The sequence below is a fragment of the Cetorhinus maximus genome, chromosome 31, assembly GCF_964194155.1.
Source record: "Cetorhinus maximus chromosome 31, sCetMax3.hap1.1, whole genome shotgun sequence".
Classification (NCBI taxonomy): domain Eukaryota; kingdom Metazoa; phylum Chordata; class Chondrichthyes; order Lamniformes; family Cetorhinidae; genus Cetorhinus; species Cetorhinus maximus.
The window spans coordinates 1251636-1278215 of NC_135909.1; the positions used below are offsets into that span (position 1 = coordinate 1251636).

At 43.0% G+C, this 26580-nt stretch overlaps 1 protein-coding gene across 3 annotated transcripts in view; it reads right to left on the reverse strand.

Annotated features, from left to right (window-relative positions):
• Positions 1–26580, reverse strand: part of sptbn2 (spectrin, beta, non-erythrocytic 2) — a 297786-nt gene that overhangs the window by 64262 nt on the left and 206944 nt on the right. For all 3 annotated transcript variants that reach the window (XM_078532661.1, XM_078532659.1, XM_078532660.1), the window contains 4 exons: positions 15640–15791; positions 6705–6878; positions 3519–3610; positions 2545–2625 (listed from right to left, as the gene is read on the reverse strand). In XM_078532661.1, the coding sequence (XP_078388787.1) occupies positions 2545–2625; positions 3519–3610; positions 6705–6878; positions 15640–15791 (499 nt within the window). The remainder of the gene's footprint in view (positions 1–2544; positions 2626–3518; positions 3611–6704; positions 6879–15639; positions 15792–26580) is intronic.

Below are 26580 nucleotides of genomic sequence, written 5' to 3' on the forward strand. Positions count from 1 at the left end.
TTCTATGTAGGGCGAGACTATACTGAAATAAGAACGTAAGAAATAAGAACAGAAGTTGACCGTACAGCCCAGCAAGTTTGCTTTGCCGTTTGAGAAAATTATGGCTGGTCTTCGAGCTCAACTCTACTTTTTAAAATTCTTTCATGGGGTGTTGGCATCACTGCTAAGGCCAGCATTTGTTGCCCATTCCTGATTGCCCTTGGAATTGGTAGCTTGTTAGGCCCATTTCAGAGCCAACCACATTGCTGTGGGTCTGGAGTCACATGCAGGCCAGACCAGATAAGGATAGCATATTTTCTTCCCTAAAGGACATTAAATTAACCGGATGGATTTTTACAACAATCAAGGATAGTTTTATGACAACATCACTGAGGCTAGCTTTCAATACCAGAAGTTTTATTAAAAAATTGAATGAATTAAATTCAAATTCCACCAGCTGCCATGGTGCGATTCAAGCTCATGGTATTAGTCTGGGCCTCTACATTACTAGTCCAGTGACATTACCACTATGCCACCATCTCCTCATTTTCAAGGCCTAACCCCTACCCCTGGATTCCCTTGATTTATTAATCCAACCTGAATCCAGTACACATTTTAATTGTGTAATGACTGGGCAATATGAACATACGAAATAGGAGCAAAAGTAGGCCATTCAGCCCATCGAGCCTGCTCCACCATTCAATAAGATCATGGCTGATCTCTTTATATTTCTAATTCCACATTCCCATTTACCCCAGAGAACCTTCGATTCCCTTGCCTTACAAGAATCTATCTACCTCCGCCTTAAGGATATTCAATGAACCCGCCTCCACAGCCTTCTGAGGCAGAAAATTCCAAAGTTGCACTTGTAAACTTGGAAAAAGAGGCTGGATTCAGAGCCTGGTATCAGGAAATGAGGTCCCTGGGTTTACTCAACAGGTAGATACAGTGTGTAACTCAGGACCAGGGAGGCCCCACATTCGATTCCCAGTCTGTGCCGAGTTAAATTTCCGCAAGGAAATGTTTACTGCAATCCAGTTGGAATGCATAATTGGCAAACATTGGCGGAGGACAGGACTGGCCTCAGCTGTGATATTCTTGATTTTGTCAGCACTCACTGTCTAGGCTGACCATGAAGAATGGGCACTTGGATGAGGTATCAGAGCTGTACCCCAGCAAGAGTCAGCGCTTTTAAGAAACTGGGGGAAATCAGGGTTGTAGTCGTCTCTGGATATGTACTTAGACTGCTGACCAGCCAGCTGATAGAGATATCCTTTACTATTACTGAGCCAGGACTCATACTGGAACATCATTAAGTCCATGCGTATAATCAGTAAATATGTAAAGATGATTCTGCAACAAATTAAATGACGCAGACTGTTAAATTAAAACTTGCTGCTCTGAATTTTCCAATGTTTCCTTGGAAAGGTATAAAATAAGCAGAAACAAGTTAGCATATTAGAATAACCTATATTTAGATAGCACCTTGGGAGCACTGAGACATGCCACGCTGCTTCATGAAACAGGGGATGGTTTGGAATTGAAGTCTGCTGAAGGTGCAGGGCAATAACAAATGATCTAGAGTTACAAGAGGAGTTCAAGGTGGCCCCCAAAGAAATGGTCAAAGAGAGCAACGTTTTGGGGGCTTCTGAAGTTGGGTAGAAACGTAGCTGGCATAGGAATATAGGGTGATAACTGCAGAGATCCTGAGGGTCACAGCTGAAGGATCTGGCACTTATGTTGAATTGTGTTTGGCCGGGGAGTTGGGTGGGACAGGACAAAGAACAGTAGGCCGGAATCTGAAGAACGGAGGCTGGAAGCTATTTTACAAGGTTGGAGGAGGCTGCAGAGTTAATGTGGTGCAAGGTCATGGATGAATATGTAACCAAGGGCAAGGATTTAGAAATCAATATGTTGACGCTGGTGGAAATCAGTGAAGACAGAAAGGACAAGTGAGCAGGGCTTCCAATGGGATAAGATACATGGCAGGAGTTTTGTAAAAGTCAGAATGTGTGTAGTGGGTAGAGTTCAAGGGCTGATGAGACTTTTGGTAAATGAGAGCCTGGGAGTGGACAAGAGATTTGATGAGAGTTTGAGACTGAGGTATGACGGAGTGTGGGCAATATTAAGAAAGGGGGAAATACATGGCCTCGGTGATGGATTGGATTTGGAGGTCGGAAGCTCGGCGCAGTGCCAACATTGCACCGAAGTTGCTCATTTAGGAGTTACACCTGAGCAAGCAGGCAGCTGGGGACTATGGCGTGGAATTTCAGGTAAAACCAAAGAAAGAATACGGTTGAACCTATGTGGGTTATCCGTGAGAAAGTACTTAGCACCTGCATCTGTCTAAAAACAGAGAACATTGAAAATCAAACTGGCTTGGCAAAAATGACTGATATCATGTAATCTATCCTAAGGAAACATCACGAGCATTTGGAAAGTGTTGTGCATCTTTATATAATATTGGCACTTATTATTTACATTATTATACGAATAGTTAGATCACATTAGCTTGAAGCACTCAGTTCCGTCAAAATCTCCAATGTCTGAAGGAATGATACATACCTGTGTTTGTGGACAATTGCATTGAAGGCCAGTCCATCCCTCCAGCTTGTGGTGAAGTTGTGAACATTAACATTGGGGTACCTGTGAAACACAGAACAACCCAAAATGTTGAACAGTTCAGATTAGTGTCAAACCATGCTTGATGGATAAGGGGAGACGTGCACAAAAGAAAAATGGCAAGTTAAGGAGGCAGTTCTTCACACAAAGAGTACTTAATGCCTGGAATGGTCTCTGAATACGGTAATTGAGTAGACAGACTGAATGGCCTCTTTGATAAGTATCTATAACAACCTCAACATTGCCCGCCAACTGGAGGCACTCAATTGGAAGAGTAAGTTTACATTCTGTAGAGGTGGGGGCAGGTCAGCAATCGCCTGACGCAGATAATCAGAACACTTTACGCAACTGTCTGAACAAAGTCAATAATGAAAAATAGAGGGTCCAGCGCACCAGCAGTGAGTGAATGAAGGGAAGGGGACTTTCAGAAATGTGAAAGACTCTAGAACTGGCAATTGCCATACAGAAACACAAGTTTTGAAGATCTCTCACAGGGTGTGTCAGACCTCTTCGTCAATGTATTCAGTTCAATATATATCAAACTTGCAAACCTGAGTAAATATATTTGTGTAAATTAACTTTTTGAACAAGATATAATGGTATTGGGGGTGGAACACTCTTCTACCCAGTGGCAATGCCAAACACTCACTGAGCAAGTGTAGCACAGACAGATACAACTTAAGGTGCCCTATACTCTACCCCAGGAGAGGGCCCCCACTTCAGCCTCAGAATAGCATTCCAAGTAGAGATTTTATAAATACTGGTTCAAATGAAGGGACATACTCTTAAACATTAATTTCTTGGTCAGATGTTGATTAATCTGCTGTGCATTTCAAACACTGTCTGTTCTTTATCAACATATATACTTTGCAAGGACCTGCCATTTATCCCACTCACATTTCTCCAATTGTGCTTACCCTGCAGTCTTCATTTGGCACCAGAGCAGAAGCGCGTCCTTGGCAGATTTCTTTTCCTTGTTATCTTCTGTTTCAACACTGATATCCTGGATCTTTGAAACAAAAACCATGATAATTAAAGTACGTATAAGCAAGACCAAAGACTGTGTTATTTACCGCAGACAAAAGCAAATCGTCATTAGGGCTTTCAGATAACCTTAAACACTGACTCACTATGGACAGCTCATTTACCCTTCTGTGGTAACTTACCAGAGAACTGCCAGTGCCTTGTGAGTCAATGTTTCTGGGCAGATTGGGGCCTGGGGGGTGGAGGGGGGGGGCGGAGAGAGAGAGAGGGAGAGAGGGAGAGAGAGAGAGAGAGAGAGAGAGAGAGAGAGAGAGAGCATGAGGGAGCGAGACAATAAGGTGGCTGCTTTTCCAGTCAAGAGGCAGTAATGCTCAGTTTCTGGACAAACACAGAAAACTGGTACAAGGTAAAGCAATCCACTGCAATATTAATTCCTCCAATATTGCAGGGAAGATGTAGTGAGAGGGGCATGACTTAAAATATGTTCTTGACACAGGTATTCTGATAAAGAACAGTGAAGAATGATCATGATGTATATCTGCAATTTGAATACTAGTGACCCGAATAGTCTTTGTAACCTTTTGCTGCCCCTAGAAATCCAATTTCACAACATGAACAACTTTCTCGAGGAAGAAGGCTTCCCAATGCTTCCTATTTGTACTACAGCCCATCTTCTGCTGAAACCCTTATTCATGCCCTTGTCACCTCCAGACTAGATTATTCCAAAGCTCTCTTGTCCTGCCTCCCATCTCCCATACACCGTAAGCTTCTCATTCGAAACTCTGTCGGCCTTATCCTAACCCAGGTAACTGGTTCCATTCACCTATCACCCCTGTACTTGCTGGCCTACATTGGCTTCTGGTCCAGTGTCTCAAGTATATTTCAAAACTGAGATTGAATTTTTTAAAAAATCATTGTATTAACAGCTTTAGAACAAAGGCAGGTATGTGCACTTAAGATACAGCTCAGCCATTATCTAATTGAGCGGTGGAACAGATTCGAAGGGCTGAATGGCCTCCTCCTGTTCCTATGTTCCTTAGGCTCACTCAACAATGTTATCTGGAACAATAATTTATATTTATATCGCATCTTCTGTTCTTCTCCAATTTTCACCCTTGCGCATCACTCCACTTTTGGCAGCTGTGCCTTCAGCTGTCTGGGCCCTAAACTCTGGAATTCCTCTCCTAAACCTCTCCGCCTCAATCATCTAAGGAATCAGCCTACTGAACCTTTGTTGCACTCCCTGCAAAGCAAGTATATCTTTCCTTAAATAAGGACACCAAAACTATACACAGTACTCCATGTGTCAGGCTTTTTATATTTAACTACTTCACTTTTTCTTTTAGATTTGAGCTGGGATCATCTACTCCTAGAGTTTGTGCCAAACTCCAATGTACTGGTTGGGTTTGATTTATGTCTATTAGGGGTCTTGAACACTTGAATAATCTCTCTCCTAAGCCTTCCATTCTCCAGAGTAGAGAAAACAATCCATAGCCCTTAAACCTCTGCTCATTATTCAGATGCCTGAAGCTAGATATCAATTTAAATGTTTTACTGGATCTGCAATGCCTGAATATTTTTCCCATTGTACAGCAATGAAAATTGCACACACTATTTCAGATGGGGCCATACTAATGTATTATACATAGTTATCATCACTTCCCTTGTTTTGTGCCCTATCCCTCTGGCTAGGCATTCCATAACATCTAGTTAGCTTTCTCACCAATGTTAGAAGCTACACTATTGGGGTTTAATGTGTCCACAAAATGCTCTAAATCCCTCAAGCATTAAATCCTATAGCTGATTAGCTTATATTCCCAGCGTTCACTTTGCTTCCACAGTAACTATTGTCTTGCTTTGTCCCAACAGCGAATGCAATTTGCTACTCATTGGATTACCCCTGCAACTAAACCAGAGAGAGAGAAACAAGCTGACTAGAAGTAGAGATTAGAATATACGAAGTTTGGGGTCAGAGTAATGAAAAACTTAGGAGGTTAAGGAGTTCCAGGGTTTTGAAATCCTAGGAAAGAATGAGTACTTGGGGAATAATTGCCTTATCTGTAATTATCTTAACCAATACATGACCATTAATTTGCTGTTCACAATTCACATTAACGATTTGGACTTGCGGATGACCAAATTTTGGCGGGGGGGGGGGGGAAGAATTGTGGGAAGATAGTCAATACTAAGGAGGACTGCAACAAATTACAGAAGGACATTAAGAAACTTGAAGAACACACAAACAATTGGCAAATGAAATTCAACACGCATTTTGATAAAAGAATATGGAGGTCACTTATTACTTGGAAAGTGCAAGTCTTGGTGGGGTACGGGAGCAAAGGGATCTTGGAGTATAAATACATTAATTACTAAAAGTTCTGCCACAGGTTAGGAGATTATTTTTTTTAAAAAGCAAACCAAGCACTAGGCTTTATTGCTATAAGGATAGAATTGAAAAGTAAGGAAGTTATGCTAAACCTGTATCAAACCTTGGTTAGACAATAGTACTGTGTGCTGTTCTGGTCACCATATTATAAAAAGGATATAATGGCACTGGTGAGGGTGCAGAGAAGATTTACAAGGATGATGCCAGAAATGTGTGGGTATACACATCAGGAAAGGATTAGGCTGGGTCTCGAGAAAAGAGAGATGGCAGGGGTGGGGGGGACCTAATAGAGGTCTTTAAAATTCTGAAAGGTTTTGATAGAGTTTCTTCTATCGAAACATTTCCTCTTCTGGGGAAGAGCATAAACTAGAGACCATTAATACAAAATAATCACCAAGAAACCCAATAGGGAATTCAGAAACTTCTTCATACAAGAGAGTGGTGAGAACGTGGAACTTGCTACCACGGGGCGTGGTTGAAGCAAACAGTATAAATGAATTTAAGGGGAAACTAGACGAGACATTTGAAGGAGAAGAAAATAGAGGTTATGATGGTAGACTTAGATGAGAAAAGATGGGAGGAAGCTCGAATGGAGCATAAACACTGGCATGGACTGGATGGGCCATTTCTGTGCCTCAGGCCCTATGTAATTGGGATTTGTCATTCATTCACTATTCATAACAGATTAATCTGCAAGATCCTTCTTGATGCAACAAACTGCTGCACCAAATACCTGAAACCGAAGGATGATGGTCCATATTAGGCCCAGAGTGAGGCGATGGTTCCCATCCACGATGTCATGAGAGCCCATGTTTTCCAGATGGACTTTCTGCTCCTTCAAAAATTGCAGGGCCTTATCCACATTCTCTAAACAGTGAATCCGCATCCGTCCTTTGGTGGGTTTGGGCTAGGAATAGAAACAGAGACCTTGGGTTAGTATCACATCAAGTCACTACTCAAGTCTAACTTGTCACATGTGGCAATTCAGTCATTTTCAGGATATGCACGTTTATCAAGGGAAAACAATTCTGTCAGGGGCTAAGATCTCACACTCTATTTTACTAAAATATATAGACACCTTCATGGCTAACTTCTAAAATTTTAAAAACTGGACAAAGACTTTAAAATGACTGAAGTCATGACTCACTGGCTATGGCTTTCAAACAAAAGGAACTTTCTGGCAGTATCAGAGAAGCTGACACCTCGTTATCTCTGAAGGGATGCTAACGACCCTGTGGGTTGCAGAGACCAAATTCAATGGGGATTTTACAAGGGCCATCTACATTTCATAAACCAGGCCTGGCCACCTGACCCTGCAACGTTCATTTCAAATTCTTAATAGTTGGAACATTTACAACCCCAAGAACCCAGACAAACAAATATACACCCTTGATCAAAGCCAAAGCGGAGGGGTGAGAGTCATATGACATGACCCCCCTCAGCTGGGAGAACCAGTTATACTGTCTTGCTGTTCTGCAAATCAGTCTGCCATCTTCCATCTAACAAGCAGCAGCTTAGAAATAGGGCTCTGTCCAAGTCTGAATGCCTGGCGCCCATCTACACTATTTCTACCGGAACTTCTATACCATCACCTACAAGACTAATTCATCTCTGCATGCTTAGCTCAATGTGGAAGTCATCTCTACTGGAAAAGTGAATCATCCAGCATCACTTTTCAACCTGCCAACCTCTGTGAAGGACTACATCATTGCACTTTGATTCTGGACTCTGGGCTCACATGAAACAATAATTATTTACTCTGTGGTCTTTGCCCTGTAAACTTTTCTTTCTCTATTCCCTTCTTTATTGGATGAGTGACAATGAGGCTACATCGTGACCCTCTTCTCGTGTTTGAGTGCATTCAAATAAACTAACCCTCTGTGTTTACCCTATCTCAAGTTTGCTGTAGCGTTATTAATAGAAATTGGATCGCACTAAAACCGAGGGGTTTGGGAAATACGCCACCACTTATAAAAGGGGAAATCAAAATCAAAACACCTTCCTGTGTATGGACGGGTGGTGAGAGAAGAAATCGAGGCTGTTTAAATTAAACCCCCCTCCTGCCTGTAACAATTCAGATGGTGAAATACTCTAGTATCGACTAGATATCAAGCAACCTCAATGTTGCAAAACATTAAAGATCTATTATGTGACTCTGTGTAGTACCAAACGCCTGGTGTCTGTTCTCTCACTCCTCCCTGCCCCAAATCGTGATGCGCCATGGGGGTATTTTGCCACATTAAAGTTGCTATTCAAACGCATATTATTTTGGATTGTCAGGAATGTCCTGCAGGATTGTTGCACACTTGCCTGTTTTAGAGGTAATTAACACTTTCAGGAGTGGAAGGGTGATAAAGAGGCAAAAGCTGAACAAAACATCGGTAATGGAGTACAGCAAAGAGTATGATTTTTAAACTCAAATATTTAGCATCAATTCCCATCTAGTTTCACGGAAAAATAAATGCGGCTTGGGGTTTACACTCCGGATTGATCTGTCATTAAAAGTAATCCTTAGAAGTATTCTTCCTATGTTGTCTGTGGAAGTTAAAATGTTTCATTAGGGATTAAGATGTCTAATGATTAAACAGGAAGACTAATTGATATGTGCACTCTCTAGTTCTGCTGACATTAAATAAATGACCTACAGCACTCCTATCCACAGCAAACACCTGTCATTGAGCTGAGAACATACTCATTCATCTCTATTTGCACATAGAAAATTCATTAACAAGATAAGGCACAAAGCACTTAGGTGTGACTGATCCAGTCTATAAATTGTGATTAATACGAGGTACAAGTTCATCCATACAGCCCCCTGTAAACAGGCATAAATCTGGGTGCCTAATAACGGACTCATTCCACACCCCCTGCAGTTATCAACCCAGTCAGGCCTCATATTAAATCTAGTCTACACAGAGGTTCCAAGGAACCTCATCACATTTAACACCACCATGTTATTAAACTATGTTCCCAGTGGGAAGGTGTGCTAATAAGATAGTATGAATTGGAGGTTCAGGCTACATGTTGAGATGCCACGTCTGATCCTTCAAGCACAGATTTCCCGGAATTAGCCATCATGGAATTAACCATTTTGTCCTAATAACATTTTTTATATTGATGGCTTACTAATAGCACTGGTGCACTTTGAATATGGGGAAGGTGAACTCTACATCTGGCAATAGTCAGCATAGGGTACGACTTGCGCATATTGACACGCTCAAGACTCACTTAAAATGCTTCCTCAAATACCTGTAACTACTGAAAAACAGGGGTAGTTGCTTAACAGAAAACAATTCTAATTACTGCTTATTATTATTGTAATGCAATGGAAATAATGTGCCAGGTCAATCAACAATCACAAACGCAGAATTCTCCAAACACTGTATACACAAAGCCAAAGCCAACTTGCCCAACTCTAAACAGAAGAAATCAGATAACCTTGCAGACCCAGAGATCTTCCCCCACATTCCTTTCAGCCTGTACGACCATGGTCTGAAATTATGTGCCCATGGGATCCAATCTTAGTTGGGTTCAAAAACTGGTAGGCACGGCAGTGCAAAACATGACATGCCTTCCATTAGGTCTCCGATGGCATCACACCAGTGAGGAAAAGCCTGCAGAGTGCCACTTAAGTGGAAGCCTGCAACATCTGAACAACGCTCTCCCATACATCAATATAAAACATGGTAATAGATAGATAAAAAATATAGGGAAATAGGGAGAGAAAATAAAGAGAGCAAGAACGCCAGAAAACAAAACAAGACAAGACGTGTGCAAAGAAAACAGGGATTCTAGGAATAAATACCTGTGATGAATTTTTATAAAACCCTCTGTGAACTAGATATCAGCCCATTTAAATTAACAGGTCTACACCCTGGTAAAATAGCAGAGAAAGGAAATTTCATGATTGTCCTTGTATGCCTGTTACTTTGATGTAAGAACTACAATAACTTGTACACCCTGCTGATGTGTTACATGCCAAGAGATCCTGCAAGTATGATTTGTGCAGCAGACTAGGCCAAATTTTTACTTGGTTTAGGCAAAAAGATCAAAATGAGATATTCAGCTTAGCAGCAGCTGCAGGTTTAACACATTAAACAACAGCGTGGGAGGATATTGGTTCCTGAACTTCTCCCACAACAAGCTCTCAATTTAAGCTGGTGAAATTGATGGCAGTGTTGATGGGATGGAGAAATGATTCCAGCCAGGGGTAACCAGGAAATTAAGGTTTTACTGTTTTGTTGATAGAGAAGTCTAGCTGCAAGCTAGGCAAGCAGCACAGAACATGTGCTACTTAGTCTTCTGTTGATATTGTTTATTGCTTTTATTTCCCCCCCAAATACAATGCAAAGCACAGAAATTGGCCATTCAGCCCATCAGCTTCCTGCTGGTATTTATGCTCCACTGGAGCCTTCTCCCACCCCTCTTCATCTCAGTCTATCAGCATATCCTTCTATTCCTTTCTCCCTCATGCATTTATCCAGTTCCCCCATAAATATATCTAAACTATTTGCCTCAACACTCCCTGTGGTAGCAAGTTTCAGATCCTCCTCACTTTCTGTGTAATGAAGTTTCTCCTGTTGGATTTATTAGTGACCGTCATATATTTATGACTCCTAGCTCTGGTCTCCTCCCCCCAGCTCTGATTTCCCCACAAGTGGAAATATCTTCTCTATGTCCACTCTATAAAACCCCTTCTTAATTTTAAAGTCCTATTTATTAGGTCATTCCTCAGCTTCCGTTTTCTATAGAAAACAGCCACAACTTGTGTGTTTTTTCCTGACAGTTTAACCTCTCAGTTCTAGTATCATCCTTGTACATTTTTTTGCCTTCTGTATGCTCCTTCTAAGATAGAGACCACAAATATGCACAGTACTCCAAGTGTGATCTAACATTAGACATCTAACATTCTCTCTTATTTGATGGTGCTGATTCATACCTGGGTACAATTCTAAGGTCCTTGCCCATTCTTCATGCGTGAACTTGTAACGTAAGTGTCAGCAGAGTATTTGGCCACGGGAGGCTTTACCTGACACCCATATATAAGCACTTTCTAACAGGGGTCACTGGATAACAATCAGAAGCAACACGCCGGGATTTCTCCTCCTTGGCCCAGGGAACTGGAGACAACTGTACCACCCCAACCAAGATCAGCACACTCACCACCGATCAGGGATCAAATCTGAAGCCTTCCTGGTCTATGGAACTTAAATAAAACTAATTATCCTGTGTGTTCATCAGTCACTGCACAGAGTGACAACACAACAGCATGATGGCCACTATTCCTGGCAGGACTTGTGACTGATTTGTGTTTAATTACAAAGTACAGGTGATAATGAGGATAAAGTTTAGTCTTCAGTGGCCGCAGCAGCTTGGCAACAGACCCCGACACCGAAAATAAAAACCCACAATGACAAATGATAGCCATTTTCATGTGTGGCACAAGAAAAACCTGCCTCTCACGGATTGCTCTTTTCAGTTATCAGTAAAAGTGCACCATTGAAGTTATACCCCATCCCCAACCAATTTGTTTTGTTGCAAGACCATCATCTTGCATAGATGGAAGAATGCCAACGACCACAGCTGATAAGAGTCTGCTCACATTAAAAACAACCAGCTGCACTATTTAATTTCCAGAACCTCGTATCCCCTAACCTGTGGCATGACACTACGACCAAAAAAAAAAACCAGGGCCAAAAGCACAATGTAATACAGTTTAATTGAGCAATCATTCCGAATCACTTGGGGTGGTCTTCAAAAGACTTTCATTAGAGGTCAGATAGTTGGGATCTATTTCCACTGAAAGGCATGTTTGTTTCTGATGTTTTCAACAGACATAAACAATGATAATATCAAGAACAAAATAACTTGCAGTTACGCAGAATGGAAGAAATTGGCCACCTAGGAGATTTATACTCAGTATGTAGCTACCAATTAATTTGGTATTTTCTTCCCACTGTCCTTTTACTGTCTCGTGCTACCCATCGCACCCCAGCCATGATCTCTGCTGATCTGCCGATCTCTGTCTGGAACTGGCAGATCAATCGGCAGGGGAGGAGGTTTGGTAATAGTATGGAGTAACTCGCATGCTGATTTTTAATTCTACATGGTGAAGAAACATATAACCTATTACCCCTCCCCACCCCAAAATGTCTGACTGGTGGTGGGAGAGTGTGTGTGGATGCTCAGTTGTTGAGGATATTCAAGGCTGAGATTGATAGATATCTGAAGTCTCAAGGGCATCGAGGGATATGGGGATAGGGCAGGAAGGTGGAGTTGAAGATGAAGCCATGATCTTATTAAATGGCAGAGCTGGCTTGAGGAACCTATAGCCTACTCCAACTCCTATTTCTTACGTTCTTATGAATGAGGTACATCATTTGCCATATCAGTTCCTAGCAGACTAAACTACCTTAGAAGTCTTTCAGATCTCTATTTAAATTTTCTTTTGGAAGCAGTTAGATCCAAACCCTTTATCAATGACTATATTTGCATGCACAATCTAGGCTGAAACTCCAGCACAGTACTGACAGAATGCTGCTTTGTCAGAGGTGTCACCTTCAGATGAAATCATAAACTGAGGCTCCACCAACATGTGACAGTGAATTAGAAAGATTCCACAGCACTGCTTGAAAGAGAAGCAGGGAATTCTACCCACCTCCAGTGTTCTCCCTCTACCTGGACCCCTCCCACTGGTCTCTTACCTGCTCTTGATCTTTTCGTTAAGAACTGTCGGTGTGGCATCAGCCATCTTAATTTCTCTGCTCCTCTCACTCACTCTAACCTGTCTCCTTCTGAACTTGCTGCACTCTGTTCTCTCAGGTCGAACCCTGACTTTGTTGTCAAACCTGCTGACAAGGGTGGTGCTGTTGTTGTTCGGCGTACTGACCTCTACCTTGCAAAGACTGAGCACCAATTTGCAGACGCTTCTTCCTACCTCCCTTGGACCATAAACCCACTACTGAACATCAAGCCATTGTTTCCAGGATTGTCACTGATCTCATCTTCTCTGGAGATCTTCCCTCCACAGCTTCCAACCTTCTAGTCCCCCAAACCCGCATAGCCCGCTTCTACCTCCTCCCCAAAATCCACAAACAGAACTGTCCTGGTAGACCCATTGTTTCAGCCTGTTCCTGCCCCACTGAACTCATTTCTTCCTATCTTGACTCTATTCTCTCTCTCCCCTTGTCCAGTCTTTTTCCACCTATTCATGATTCCTCTGACGCCCTACGTCATTTCAACAATTTCCAGTTTCCTGGCCCTAACTGCTTCCTCTTCACTATGGACGTCCAATCCCTCTAACCCTCCATCCCCCACCAGGATGGTCTGAGGGCTCTCCGCTTTTTCCTTGAACAGAGGCCCGAACAACCCCACCAACCACTACTCTCCTCCACCTGGCTGAACTTGTTCTCTCATTGAACAATTTCTCTTATAACGCCTCACTTCCTCCAAATAAAAGGTGTGGCTATGGGTACCCGCATGGACCCCAGTTATGCCCATCTTTTTGTGGGATATGCAGAACATTCCTTGTTCCAGTCCCACTCAGGCCCTCGCCTACAACCCTTCTTTCGGTACATCGATGACTGTAGTGGTGCCGCTTCATGCTCACATCTGGACCTGGAAAAATTTTATCAATTTTGCTTCCAACCTCCAGTCTCTCTCACCTTCACATAGTCCATCCTCGACACTTCCCTTCCCTTCCTCGACTTCCCTGTCTCCATTTCTGGTGATAGACTGTCTACCAATATTAATTGCAAGCCCATCGACTCCCACAGTTCCTCAACAATATTCATTGCAAGCGCAGCGACTCCCACATCTACCTCAACTACAACTCCTCACACCCTGCTTCCTATAAAGACTCCATCCCATTCTCCCAGTTTTGCCACCTCTGTCACATCTGTTCCAATGATGTTACCTTCCAAAAAGGCGCTTCTGACATTTCTTCCTTTTTCCTGAGCCGAGGTTTCTTCCTCACTGTTGTTGACAGGGCCCTCAACTGTGTCCGACCCATCTCTCACACTTCTGCCCTCACCCCTTCCTCCAGAATCATGATAGGGTTCACATGCCCTAACTTTTCACCTCACCACCCTCAACATTCACAGCATTATCCTCTGCCATTTCCACCAACTCCAGCATGATGCCACCAACAAAAACATCTTCCCCTTACCACCCCTGTCAGCATTCTGTAGGAACCGTTCCCTCCATGAGATCCTGGTCCACCCTTCTAACACCCCCAAACACCTCATCCTCTTCCCATGACACCTTCCCCTTTACTTCCTCCCTCCTCACTGTCCAAGGCCCCAAACACTCCCTCCAGGTGAAGCAACAATTCACTTGCACTTCTTTCAATTTAGTCTACTGCATTCGCTGCTCACAATGCAGTGTCCTCTACACTGGGGAGTTTAAACGCAGACTGGGTGACCACTTTGCAGAACACCTTTACTCAGTCTGCAAGCATGGCCCCAACCTTCCTGTCAATTGCCATTTCAATTCATCATCTTGCTCTCATGCCCATATTTCTGTCTTTGGCCTGCTACAATGTTCCAGTGAAGCCCAACGCAAACTGGAGGAACAGCACCTCATTTCATCTTCCGATTAGGCACTTTACAACATTCTGGATTTAACATTGAGTTCAATAACTTCAGACCATGAACTCTGTCCTCTGTTTTGATATATATTTTATATATTTTCTTTTCACAACCCCCTCCCCCTCACAGGGCCAGTCTGTAACTTGTTCATATGTTTTGCTTTCAGAGACCGCTGACCCTTGTTCTGCTATTAACACATTCTGCTAATTGACCTTTATGCCACTATTAGCACCTGCCTTAGTCTTTAACACTATCGTTACCACTCCCTTTGTCTTATGTCCATGACATCTTTGTCAAATTTCTCCTGAGCTCCCACCCATCCCTGACCTATTTAGCTCCACCTGCTCCACACTGCACCCCCACCCCCCTCACCCTCAACAGTATAAAACACCACATTTCTACCTCTCTTCAGCTCTGAAGAAGGGTCATACGGACTTGAAACGTTAACTCGGTTTCTCTCTCCACAGATGCTGCCAGAACTGAGTTTTCCCAGCATTTTCTGTTTTCTTTTCAGATTTCCAGCAGCCGCAGTATTATGCTTTTAATTCCACCCATGTCCTGACCAATATTTATTCATCAACCAACACCACAAAAAAGTACAAGATCACCAGTCATTAATTTTAAATGCTTTTTATGAGGCTTCACTATGCTCAAGTTGACTCGTGTTTGCCCACATAACCACAGCGACTACATCGCAAATTGGGTTAGCCTGAGGATATGTTAAGGTTAAGGTAAGCTTTCTTTTTCTGTCCAGTAAAAGCAGGCAGAGTTATCTCAATTTCTATATAGCAAGTGGAAAGCTGTTTAATTGACCTATTGAGCTTGTAGCTTTTATTCTTCCTGTAGGGAAGTGCCTGGCCAACTGCCAGAACATGATCAAAATTAGTGAGTCACTCACAGGCCCATTACTCATCTCACTATGCCGGACTGTGTTGCAGCATTCTTGGCTGTCCATCAAACGAGGCACTGACTGGACTTTTGGCTGCGTGAAGAGTAAGTTGGTGACTAATGCTGGCCTAAAGCTACTCTATCATATTATACTGATGATTGCCACAAAGAGGACAAGAGTTTTATACTGACCAGCTGTTCTCCTGACAGCACCTCCAGCAACCGGATCAGCATTCGTCCATCCCTGAGGTCCGTGTACAGGTCTGTGATCCGGCAGGTCACTCTTGCTAAGTGCGAGTTTACCCATTTCGTGAACGTTTTCTTCTGCACTGCTTCACGTTCATCTGAAACAAAAGGCAAGAGTACGTCATCAAATGTTCAAAAGGAACAGTGAACAACAAAAAAAAAATGATGGAAGTAAGGAAGCCCCACAATTAAATGAAAAATGTCGTAAATATGCAGCAGGCCCATCAGCATTTGAAAGAGAAATTGCAGGTTAAGGTTTTGAGTTGCAGACCCTCCCTCAGAACTTGACTGGGGAAGGCTCTCATCTGAAACATTTGAGCCACCTTTTCTGTTTCAAATGCTGATATTCTCAGTTTTTATTCTAGATTTCAGCTTTACTTTCTCTCTCACCTCTATTCTCAGAGTATTAAACTGAACGGAGAAAAAGAAGAATGCAAAATAGCAATGGAGGCTGATTCACAGTGTGACAAAACTTAAGAGACCTCAATTTTCCAAGATTGATGAGAAAACAGGATGTGTCAAGACAGAATTTTTTTTTTAAATTCCAAAAAGCCCTAAACCAAAACTCAAACCCTGGGCCTTCTGTCCTTCATGACTTACGAGACTGAGCAGAGCCAATGGAACAGTTAGACAAAGTAGATAGTTGGCTGCTAGAAAATGCTCTGCTAAAATTCAAACAATGGCTGAAAGAGAATTTTCACAATGCAAGTACAATTAAATTTACTTAAATTACTTAAATGATTGATTAAACACGCTGTACAAACTGAACAAGAACACCAGGAAGCAAATGAACACAAAGATATATTATACACAGCAGCGATCAGAACAGACGGTGTTGTGTTCAGCAAATGATAGGTGGTAATGGGTTTTATTATATAGAATCACAGAACGGTTACAGCATAGAAGGAGGCCGTTTGGCCCATTGTGTCCATGCCAACTCTCTGCAAGAGCTACTCAGCTAGTCCCATATCACCGCCCTTTCCCTGTAGACCTGCAAATCTTTCTTTATCCAACTTCCTTTAGAAAGCTACAATTGAATCTGCCTCCACCAAGCTCTCAAGTAATACATTCCAGATCCTAACCACTCACTGCGTAAAAAAAAATTTTCCTCAATTCGCCGTTGGTTTATTTATCAGTCACCTTAAATTAGTGCGCTCTGGTTCTTGACCCTCCTGCCAATGGAAACAGTTCCTCTCTACTCTATCACATCTCTCAACCTTCTCTTCTCTAAAGGAAGCAATCCCAGCTTCTCCAATCTATCCTCATACCCCAACACAGGCACCATTCTCAAAACTCTTTTCTGCACCCTCTCTAAAGCCTTCACATCCTTCCTAAATTGCGGTGCCCAGAATTGGACACAATAGTACGGCTGAGGCTAAAATAGTGTTTTGTAAAGTTTCATCATAACTTCCTTGGCATGCATTACAAAGTGAATAATTATGCTGGCACCAGAGTTCTTTACAGTCAGAGAAAAGATTGTTGCTCTTTAGAAATTCTGCACAATAGGAATGAATGGAAAGGGATTTGGTCTATTGAGGGTGAATGGGAAGGGGCTGAATCATTGGGATTCTACACACTTAGCTTTGCATCCTCTCCTCACTGTGGCTCGCTCCTGCAGGCCGAGAAACAATTTCACCTCAGTAGGTGGTGCTCTTTGGCTCTGGAGGCAAGTATATTACATTTATACAGAAGTGCTGCCGCCAACGTCATGACTGTGATACAAATGAGGCAGCAACAACTTTCAGAGAGTCAATCAGTCACCTGCACAATTGCAAAACTAACACCTCAGCACATCTACTTTTCAACACGGAGCTGCCTCACAACATTCCAACTTTTAACAGTTCTCTGAAGTTGACCCATACTTTACTGATTCTGAGCTGCTGTTTATTACCTACATACTCAATTTTACCACGCGTGCCAAAAAGTTTAAAAATACCATTTCCGCTGATGTAAATGCTTTTAGTTTTATTCTCAACAGCAACACCAGGCTTTGGTTCAAACCCAGAGAAATAAGCTGCAGTAAAATTTGGAAATTCCTCTTCTCAATGTGATACACACCTTAACCTTTTTCCCAGTTCTTGCTGCTGCTACACAGTGCATGATATTGGCCTCCAAAGGGGACTATTATTTTTAGTTCCCCCACAACACTCCCCTTTCTTGAAGGCACCGACATACCAAACCACACCACTAAAACAAATCATCTGCTTACTATTACACTGTCGTTTTGGGAGCTTGCTGTGTGAAAACTGGCTGCCACGTTTCTTATATCAGTGACTGCCCTTCAAAATCCTGGGACTCCCTCCCTCACAGCACTGTGGGGTATACCTACACCACGGGGACTACAGCAGTTCAAGGCGGCAGCTCCCCATCACCTTAAGGGCAATTAGGGATGGGCAAATATGTTGGCCTAGCCAGCGACGCTCACATCCCATGAATGAATAAAAAAAGAAAATTAGCTCTAAAGCACTTTGGGCTATTCTTGAGGTTGTGAAAGATGCTATATAAATGCAAGTTATTTCTTTACTAGGATGCGCTGGGTCCAAGGGAATCACCCTTCATGTTTGAGTCTACATGGAGATTATCCACAGATGATTTAACTCTGGGGAGGGTATATTATAGCCCAGCCCAATTCTACCCTCATATCTAATACCCAAATACTTTCCAGTAGCGACCACTGCTAGCACTGATCTTTCCCCATTCTGACACTGGTACTGAGGTCAACTGAATCACCTCAGCTGCTGTCCAATTTAGATCAAATTAACTCAGCACAGACTGCGTATCAAGCCTGACACCTTTCAGCTCTGAATGCCCAAGTGCCATAATGCAGATACTGTCGGAACCATCAGAAAGGAAAGGTAAGGTAAGAAAAGGACTTGCATTTAAAATGCAGAACCTTTCACAACCTCCAACGTACTTTAGTGCCAATTCACGGCTTTTGAAGGGCAGTGTACTGACCTAAGATGGGTGAGCGTGGCAGCAAATTTATGCACAGCAAGATCCCACAGACAGCAATGAGATACATCACCAGGTAATCTGTTTTAATGATGTTGGCTGAGCAATAAATATTGGCCAGGCACTGGCAGAATTCCCCTGCTCTTTTACACCCACCCGAGAGGGCAGACGGGGCTTCGGTTTAACAATTCACCTGAAAGACAGCACATCAAACAGCGTAACACTCCCCCGGTATTGTACTTGGAGCGCCTGCCTGCGTTGTGTGTTTCAAGTCCCAGGAGCGGAAATTAAACCCATAACCTCCTGGCTCAGGTGAAGTTGTTACCCACTGAGCCACACTGACACCGCTGAGGAACGAAGGGAGGTGACTATCCTGACTTTTCCTCCATGTTGTCTTCTGGTTTCCTGGAGGGCTAAATGGCCTGGACAGAAAAAGTCTAACCCCATTCAGCAAGTGAAGTAGTTTCCAGGATTTAACAACTTCAACCCTGCATCACCAAGGTGCTGCACTACAGGTACTGATGTAGCCTCAAACCCTGTAACCAGGAGAGACAGATTCAAGCTCACGAGGGGGAAGGTGAAGACAGCGTAAATTAAACTGCTTTACAAACGGTGAATGTATGCAACAGATTGCTCAGCGCGAAGGTGGAAGCAAATAAAAGTCAGTCAATTCAAAATGAATCTGGATAGGATTTGGTGAAAGAGGTATGTGGGGATTGGGGGGTAAGGGTGTGAGGTATAAGAGATAAAGCTGTGTAGGGTACGTTCTAAACTCAGGGACTGGCCAGGTGGACCAGTGATCTTTTCACACGTGCATTCCTCTATTCTACACAGTACCTCATCTGAGAATCAGAAAATAAACCCTCCACCATTTAGTTAGTACAGGGGCTAAAAACTAGAGCTAAAAATAACCAGATCAGCATAATTTGGAATTGAATGCCACATTCCAAATGACAGGCGCCGTCACGGTAAAAATGAGATGTTCCAATTGAAAGGCAAAAGGCATGGCTGCTTATGCTCATTCCACCAATCATGATCTTTTCAGGGTATTAGCTTTGATCTTTATTTCATCGTTATAATGGCTTTAATGAGGTGGTCCGATGTTGAAACAGATTCTGTTTATTTTTTAAAACTGCTGCATAAACAAGTCGCTGTTCCTGTGCCGAATTCAGAGCTGCCTACGGCCAAGGGTTCTGCAGATAGCGTCACCCTTATGCATAGCCCTGGGAGTGTCCACACTGTAATGTTATCACAGTGGCATCAAAGTGCTTTTTCCATGGGGGAAAATGATCCAGGTGGGACCCAAGTCTGAAAGAAAACATTAACAGCTGCTGAAGGATTAATTCGTGGTAGGCGCACATATTGCAATTTTTTTCAATTCTTTCCTGAAAGCAATGACTCACTGCCCTTAAAAAGCAGGGTTACTGTCCGCTACCTCACCCAAGTGCACACTCTTCATGTGCGAGCCCAACATGCTGAATACTGGCAAGCCATTTTTATCATGGAAGTCATCATCGCCAAACCCAAACTTGTCACACTTTCCAGAAGGGGATCACACTGGGTAGCACTCAGGCGCAGGAATGGTGGCTGATATTCCCTTTTTTAGTTGAAGAAAGTTAAGCTTAACTGAAGTACCACAAGTGATGTTTCGTCTGAGAGCATCTACCGCAGTACAGGCTGGGAAAGGACTTTGGGATCTTGTTTTCTATGTGACTCAGCATCAAAAATATGTAACGCATTTTCCAATAGTGCCATGGGCGCCTCACTGCAATTTTAAAAACCGACACACCCAACACACAGTAAGCAGGTTGTTATAGGTTGACATGGAACAGTCAAGAGGTAATTTTAAACCACCACCATGTAAACATGTTTCAGATTTTGGGAGCTGATGCTCATTGAGCTATGGAATCTATAACAGTCTTTCATCAGCAAGGAAGATAAAGGAAGAAAAGTATTGTGACAAACTGCAGGGGTTGCAACATTAGAAGCAGTACAGGTTGCATTTTCAGGCAAAGTAATAAAAACTCCTTGGAAGTAGTATATGGCACAAGCTGTACTTATTACATTTTAAAGCAAAGTTTGAAGGAAAATTGAACTTTGACAGATAACGACAGAACATATAAAATTCTCAATTAGATCTTAAGTGAACTTCAGACCCCTGAATGTGACCATTTCCCCAAACAATGCAGTCTACTCTGGATAATCTAAAAACCACTTAATTTGAATTAATAGAATTAGCATTACAAATGATTTTGAATTATCAGTAGACTGTGCAACTAAAGGAGGTGCTGGTGAATCAGTACAAGACATGAGGAGCGTGGTGGGTGCAGGTTCAATTGAGGCATTCAAAGGGGACTTAAGACTGTTACCTGAAAAAGGAAGGATGTGTAGAAGTACAGGGAGAAGGCGGGGGAATGGCACTAGGTGAACTGCTCAATTGGAGAGCTGATGCAGAGACGATGGGTTGAATGGCCTCCTTCTGTGCTGTAACAGTCCTGCGATTCTGTGAGCTAGGCTGCAGTTGGAGAACTACACGCAAATGCCAGCGCCTCGTTACAGGAAGTGTCCCGGAGCCAAAGAAAAGGTGCGACATAGATTTTTAAAGTGATACCAGGGATGAGGATATACTTATGACAAAAAACTTGAGAATTAAGATGTATTCACTAGAGAGGTGTGGTTAAGGGAGCGATAATAGAAACAAAAGAGTTTAAGAGGGTTAAAGAGTGAAAGATAATTTTCACCGGTCAGTGGACTGGCAAGAAAGAGGCGTAGATGAAAGGGAGGTTATGAGAAAGGGAGGTTATTAAGACATGGAAATCAAACGTCGCGAAAGTCAGCCGTACGTACATTTGACCCATTTACGCCAGATGAATGTTTTGTAAACTGCATGTCCATTATGGACTCTGCACCAGAAGCTTCTGGGGTTTACGTAATATGAAAATGAACATCAATTTTGCAAATGACTCGCACAATGCAGCGCTCCAAATCTAACAGGGCAGCCATCAAGGAAAGACGTTTGTCTTGGCCATTTCCTGTTGAGGGGCAACAAAACTCTTCTGTTCTTTGCTGTTAACAAGGACCCAGCTTGAGTAAAGGATAATGGGCATTCACATATAGAAAAGCCCGGAACTTCCATTCCATCAAAACTTTCTGTCAATGTGTTATTCAGCAGAGCATATGAGAATAACCACAGAACACCTCAATATTTAGAAAGGGAAAATTACATTTATACAGCAAATATACCTTTCACATCACTTGAGAAACAAGTCAAAGCACCATCACAAATTTCTTTTCGAGAACTGTCACTGTTGTCATGAGGGTGAACACATGAAACAGTTGCAGATCTTGGGTTTAAACTTTAGGAACTTCTGCACAGCCCCAGTCAAAATCCTAACAAGCCATTTTAAAATTCTTCCAAGACATACTTGTAACAGAAGTTAAGTCAGGGTGGGCTGGATGTACCAAGTGGGGAGCCCCAGGGCTCAGTGTTGGGACCAGCACCGTTTCCAATCCGTATCCATGACACGGAATCAGAAACTCAATACAAATTGACAGTTGATACCAAATTAAGAGGAGCAGTGAAATCAAAGAGAAGGCAGCTCAGCAACCACAATCAGTTGGATAAAGTATGTATGTGGGCAGAACGAGAGCAGATGAGTTTATGATAGATAAAAACCCAGCCCAAAACTGTACTGTGCGTGATAACGCTAACCACATGACAGCATGGTATGTGAAGTGCTGGTGTCATGAGTAAGTCTGTGAAAATTACAAGATGAAAAACATACCAATGTCCTCTGCAGAGTTAAGTTTCTTCTGAGCTATGGAGGTTAAATGAATGAACGAATTCTATTTAATTTTTAAAATGGGAGTGGTGGCAGGCAGACATACCAGTGATCACCTAATCATCCCCCATTTGACTCCAAGATACTCAGGTAGTGGGGGAGACCTGAAGGACTGGTTCTACCACTCAGCAGTCAAAATTCCATTTGATGAGCAATCCTTCAGTGACTTCTAGACCTCAGTGTCAGGAGGGCGAAGAAAAGGGTTGAAATAAAAATAAATGAAGAAAAGGGAGGAAGGTGCAGGGGTGGAGAGTGGGGTTGCTGGGGGAAGGGAGAGGGGGGGGAGAGAGAGAGAGAGAGAGAGAGAGTCAATGAGGACAGAATGAAGCAATGGACAAATCAAATAGAGATTTGCCCAAAAACTGCAGTACATGTATAGGATTGTGCACACAATCTCTGCCAATCGTCCCCCAACCCACCCAACGCCTCTTGGAAGATGATCCTCCCTCACTGTTTTCTGCCAGCGGTTACAACTCTCCTATACAATACCTGTCAGCAGAGATTGTCTGCTGAGCGCTCCTGTGGGATCGACAATGAAAACTCTACTAAATTTAGGTTAATAAATAAAAAGAACTGTTGACCTTAGCGGGATTAGGTGTTTGCATCATTTATGGCATCCCTTCATTCCTCCATTGAATCTTGGTGATGTCCAACTTTATGCTGCACTGTCCATGTGAACATACGAATTAGGAGCACGAGCAGGCCATTTGGCCTCTTCAGCCTGCTCCTCCATTCATTAAGATCATGGTTGATCTGATTGTGGCCTCAACCCACTTTCCTGCCTACCCCCTGTACCCTTTGACTCCCTTGGTAATCCCCGATTTGAAAGTCACTGGGTGCAGATAGAACAACCTCTATCGTCATTCATCAGGGTCATGGTCACTTTCACAGCAGGTGACACAGTACCTTGTAGTTAAATTGAGCAGAAAAAAAATCCCCAATTTCCATTCTTAGATTCTTAATAGAGAATCTTTGTAAACTGCACTGGAAAAATAAATAAGGATAAAATACTAAGTAACATTTCAAGTGTGTAGCCCTAATCATGATGGCACTATTGAAGGAAATTCACTCTAACATAAAGCTGTTCTTTCCAGATGCTGTGCATTTTCGACATTTTATTTTTATTTCTCTATTTGCATTTGGTTTAAGATAATACAATCCAGGTGCACAATCCTCAGCAATCAGTAGTGACCCCACCACAGGTGTCAAAATGAGAAGCAAGAAGGTATGTAGGTGTTGGGAGATGAGAGGTTTTACCATTTCACGAACCCGATGTCAGCACTGCCAGGGCAGGTACAGCACGGGGTTAGATACAGAGTAAAGCTCCCTCTACACTGTCCCCATCAAACACTCCCAGGACAGGTACAGCACGGGGTTAGATACAGAGTAAAGCTCCCTCTACACTGTCCCCATCAAACACTCCCAGGGCAGGTACAGCATGGGGTTAGATACAGATTAAAGCTCCCTCTACACTCCCCTCAGCAAAGTGCTGCATCTCAAACCTCTCGTTCCCTATGGCACTAGTGTAACATTTCTCCCTTTGCCATAGCAACTACCTCGAGAAAGACTCCTAAATAATGGGCAGTTTTGTACTACAGGCCCATGCCCACCAGGAACTGGCCGTGGCCGTGAATTAATCTTGCTGCACATATGACCCAGAAAACAAATGATACTTTCAGCCTGAGCTCAATTTGAACCTAGGTCCCAGATGTGAGAGGTCAGAGCCTAACTCCCTTCACTGCAAGTCATCATTTCTTAACCATTCAGTACTCAACCTCTGTCACAGGTATTTCCACTTCCTGGATTCCAACATTCTCACATTTATTGGAAGGTAAGGTTCAAATTTAGCAATTTTTAATACTATCAACTCACATTAATGAGCTGAACTAAGTGATTGGACATTTTGTTTCTTTTGCTCGAGGATTTAAAAAGAAACACAAATGAAAGGGAAAATAAGGAAACAAGAACTGAATCAAAAGCCAGTTTGTTGGCGAGACTCCTGAGGGACACATGATCTGGCTAAATTAGTCTTCCAATGAGGCAACTGAGTGATAATTCCCCTGGGCAAGCCAGTTAAAAGACAAACCTCCTCAATCTGGCTGAAACAGCCCATCAGTGAACCTCACAAGTGATATGCTCTCTAACCGAGCCAGTTCATCACCAAATCTCCTGAGTGACACACCCTCTGGATAAATCCATTCCATCCGTGAGCTTCCTCAGTAATGCACTTTCTGGAACATTCTGTTGCACAAAAATATCGCCATCAGCTTTTCTCTGAGTCTGCCCGACGCCTCGTGATGTTTTCCACCCTTAAGAGGTTATTTTAAAAACATTCATTCAGTCACAATCAGATTTCCTAATTGCTCTTTCTTAACATGGTAACCCAGTTTATTTAGGCTTGTTTCATTCAAACCAAATTTGAAAACAGGAGTGGTGGCAAAGAGAAGCGTCTGTAGTAATGCCCACATGACCGTGCTGAAGCACATAAATTGGCAGGTAACTGGCATAAATCTTGACTACATCATCCAGTTGTGGCACGCAAAGCAGAGTCCTAAAGGTTCTAAGATTTTCCAAACCAGTTTTATAGACCAGAACTTAAAGATTTTGTCTGATAAATTGACCGAAATGCGTGGTGTCCTCACTCAACTCCAGCTTAAAAGCCTCAATTTTGGACGAGCACAACCCAATTGTAGCCGACAGCTCTGACCCATCCTGACTCCCACTGCCAGTATGACACAAGGCAGCCACTGCCTGCTGCCCAACCCAATCCAACCAAACTTCCACTGGCAAATGAATTAGCCTACAGCTCACAAATCAGCCACACATAATGTGGATAAAATAAAAATAATTGACGCAACATATGTCTGAAGTAACACTGCAACTGAGCCAACAGTGCAGGTCAGAAATCAAACCCAGGATCTTCTGCTCTATAGGACCAAAGTCACACATGGTCTTTGTCAACTAACTATCAGTGCACTCTAGTTTTCAATTTCTTGGCCTGCTTTAATCTGCATGTTTAGGAGTGCGGCAGGTGGAAATAACTGGGTACAGAGGTTACTTTTTTTTTATTCATCCACAGGACGTGAGCGTCACTGGCTAGGCCAGCATTTATTACCCATCCCTAGTTGCCCTTCAAAAAGGTGGTGGTGATCTGCCTTCTTGAACCACTGCAATCCATGTGGTGTAGGTACACCCACCGTGCTGTTTGGGAGGGAGTTCCAGAATTTTGACCCAGTGACAGTGAAGGAACGGCGATATATTTCCAAGCAGGCTGCTGAGTGACTTGGGGGAGAACTTACAGGTGGTGGTGTTCCCATCTATCTGCTGCCCTTGTCCTTCTAGATGGTAATGGTCATGGGTTTGGAAGGTGCCATCTGAGGGGCCTTGGTGAATTCCTGCAGTGCATCTTGTAGATGGTACACACTGCTGCTACTATGCATTGGTAGTGAAGGGAGTGAATGTTTGTGGAAGGGGTGCCAATCAAGCGGGCTGCTTTGTTCTGGATGGTGTCAAGCTTCTTGAGTGTTGTGGGAGCTGCACTCATCCAGGCAAGTGGGGAGTATCCCATCACATTCCTGACTTGTGCCTTGTAGATGGTGGATAGGTTTTGGAGAATCAGGAGGTGAGTTACTCATTCCTAGCCTCTGAACTGCTCTTACAGCCACAGTATTTATATGGCTAGTCCAGTTCAGTTTCTGGTCAATGATAACCTCCTGGATGTTGATAGTGGGGGGAATTCAGTGATGGCAATGCCACTGAACATCAAGGGGCGATGGTTGGATTCTCTCTTGTTGGAGATGGTCGTTGCCTGGCACTTATGTGGCATGAATGTTACTTGCCACTTGTCAGCCCAAGCCTGGATATTGTCATTTGCATTTGGGCACGGACTGCTTCAGTACCTAAGGAGTCGCAAATGGTGCTGAACATTGTGCAATCATCAGCGAACATCTCCACTTCTGACCTTATGAGAAGGAAGGTCATTGATGAAGCAGCTGAAGATTTTTGGGCTGAGGACACTACCCTGAGGAACTCCTACAGTGGAGGACTCATGCAGGAACTCCTGGAGCTGAGATGGCTGACCTCCAACAACCAC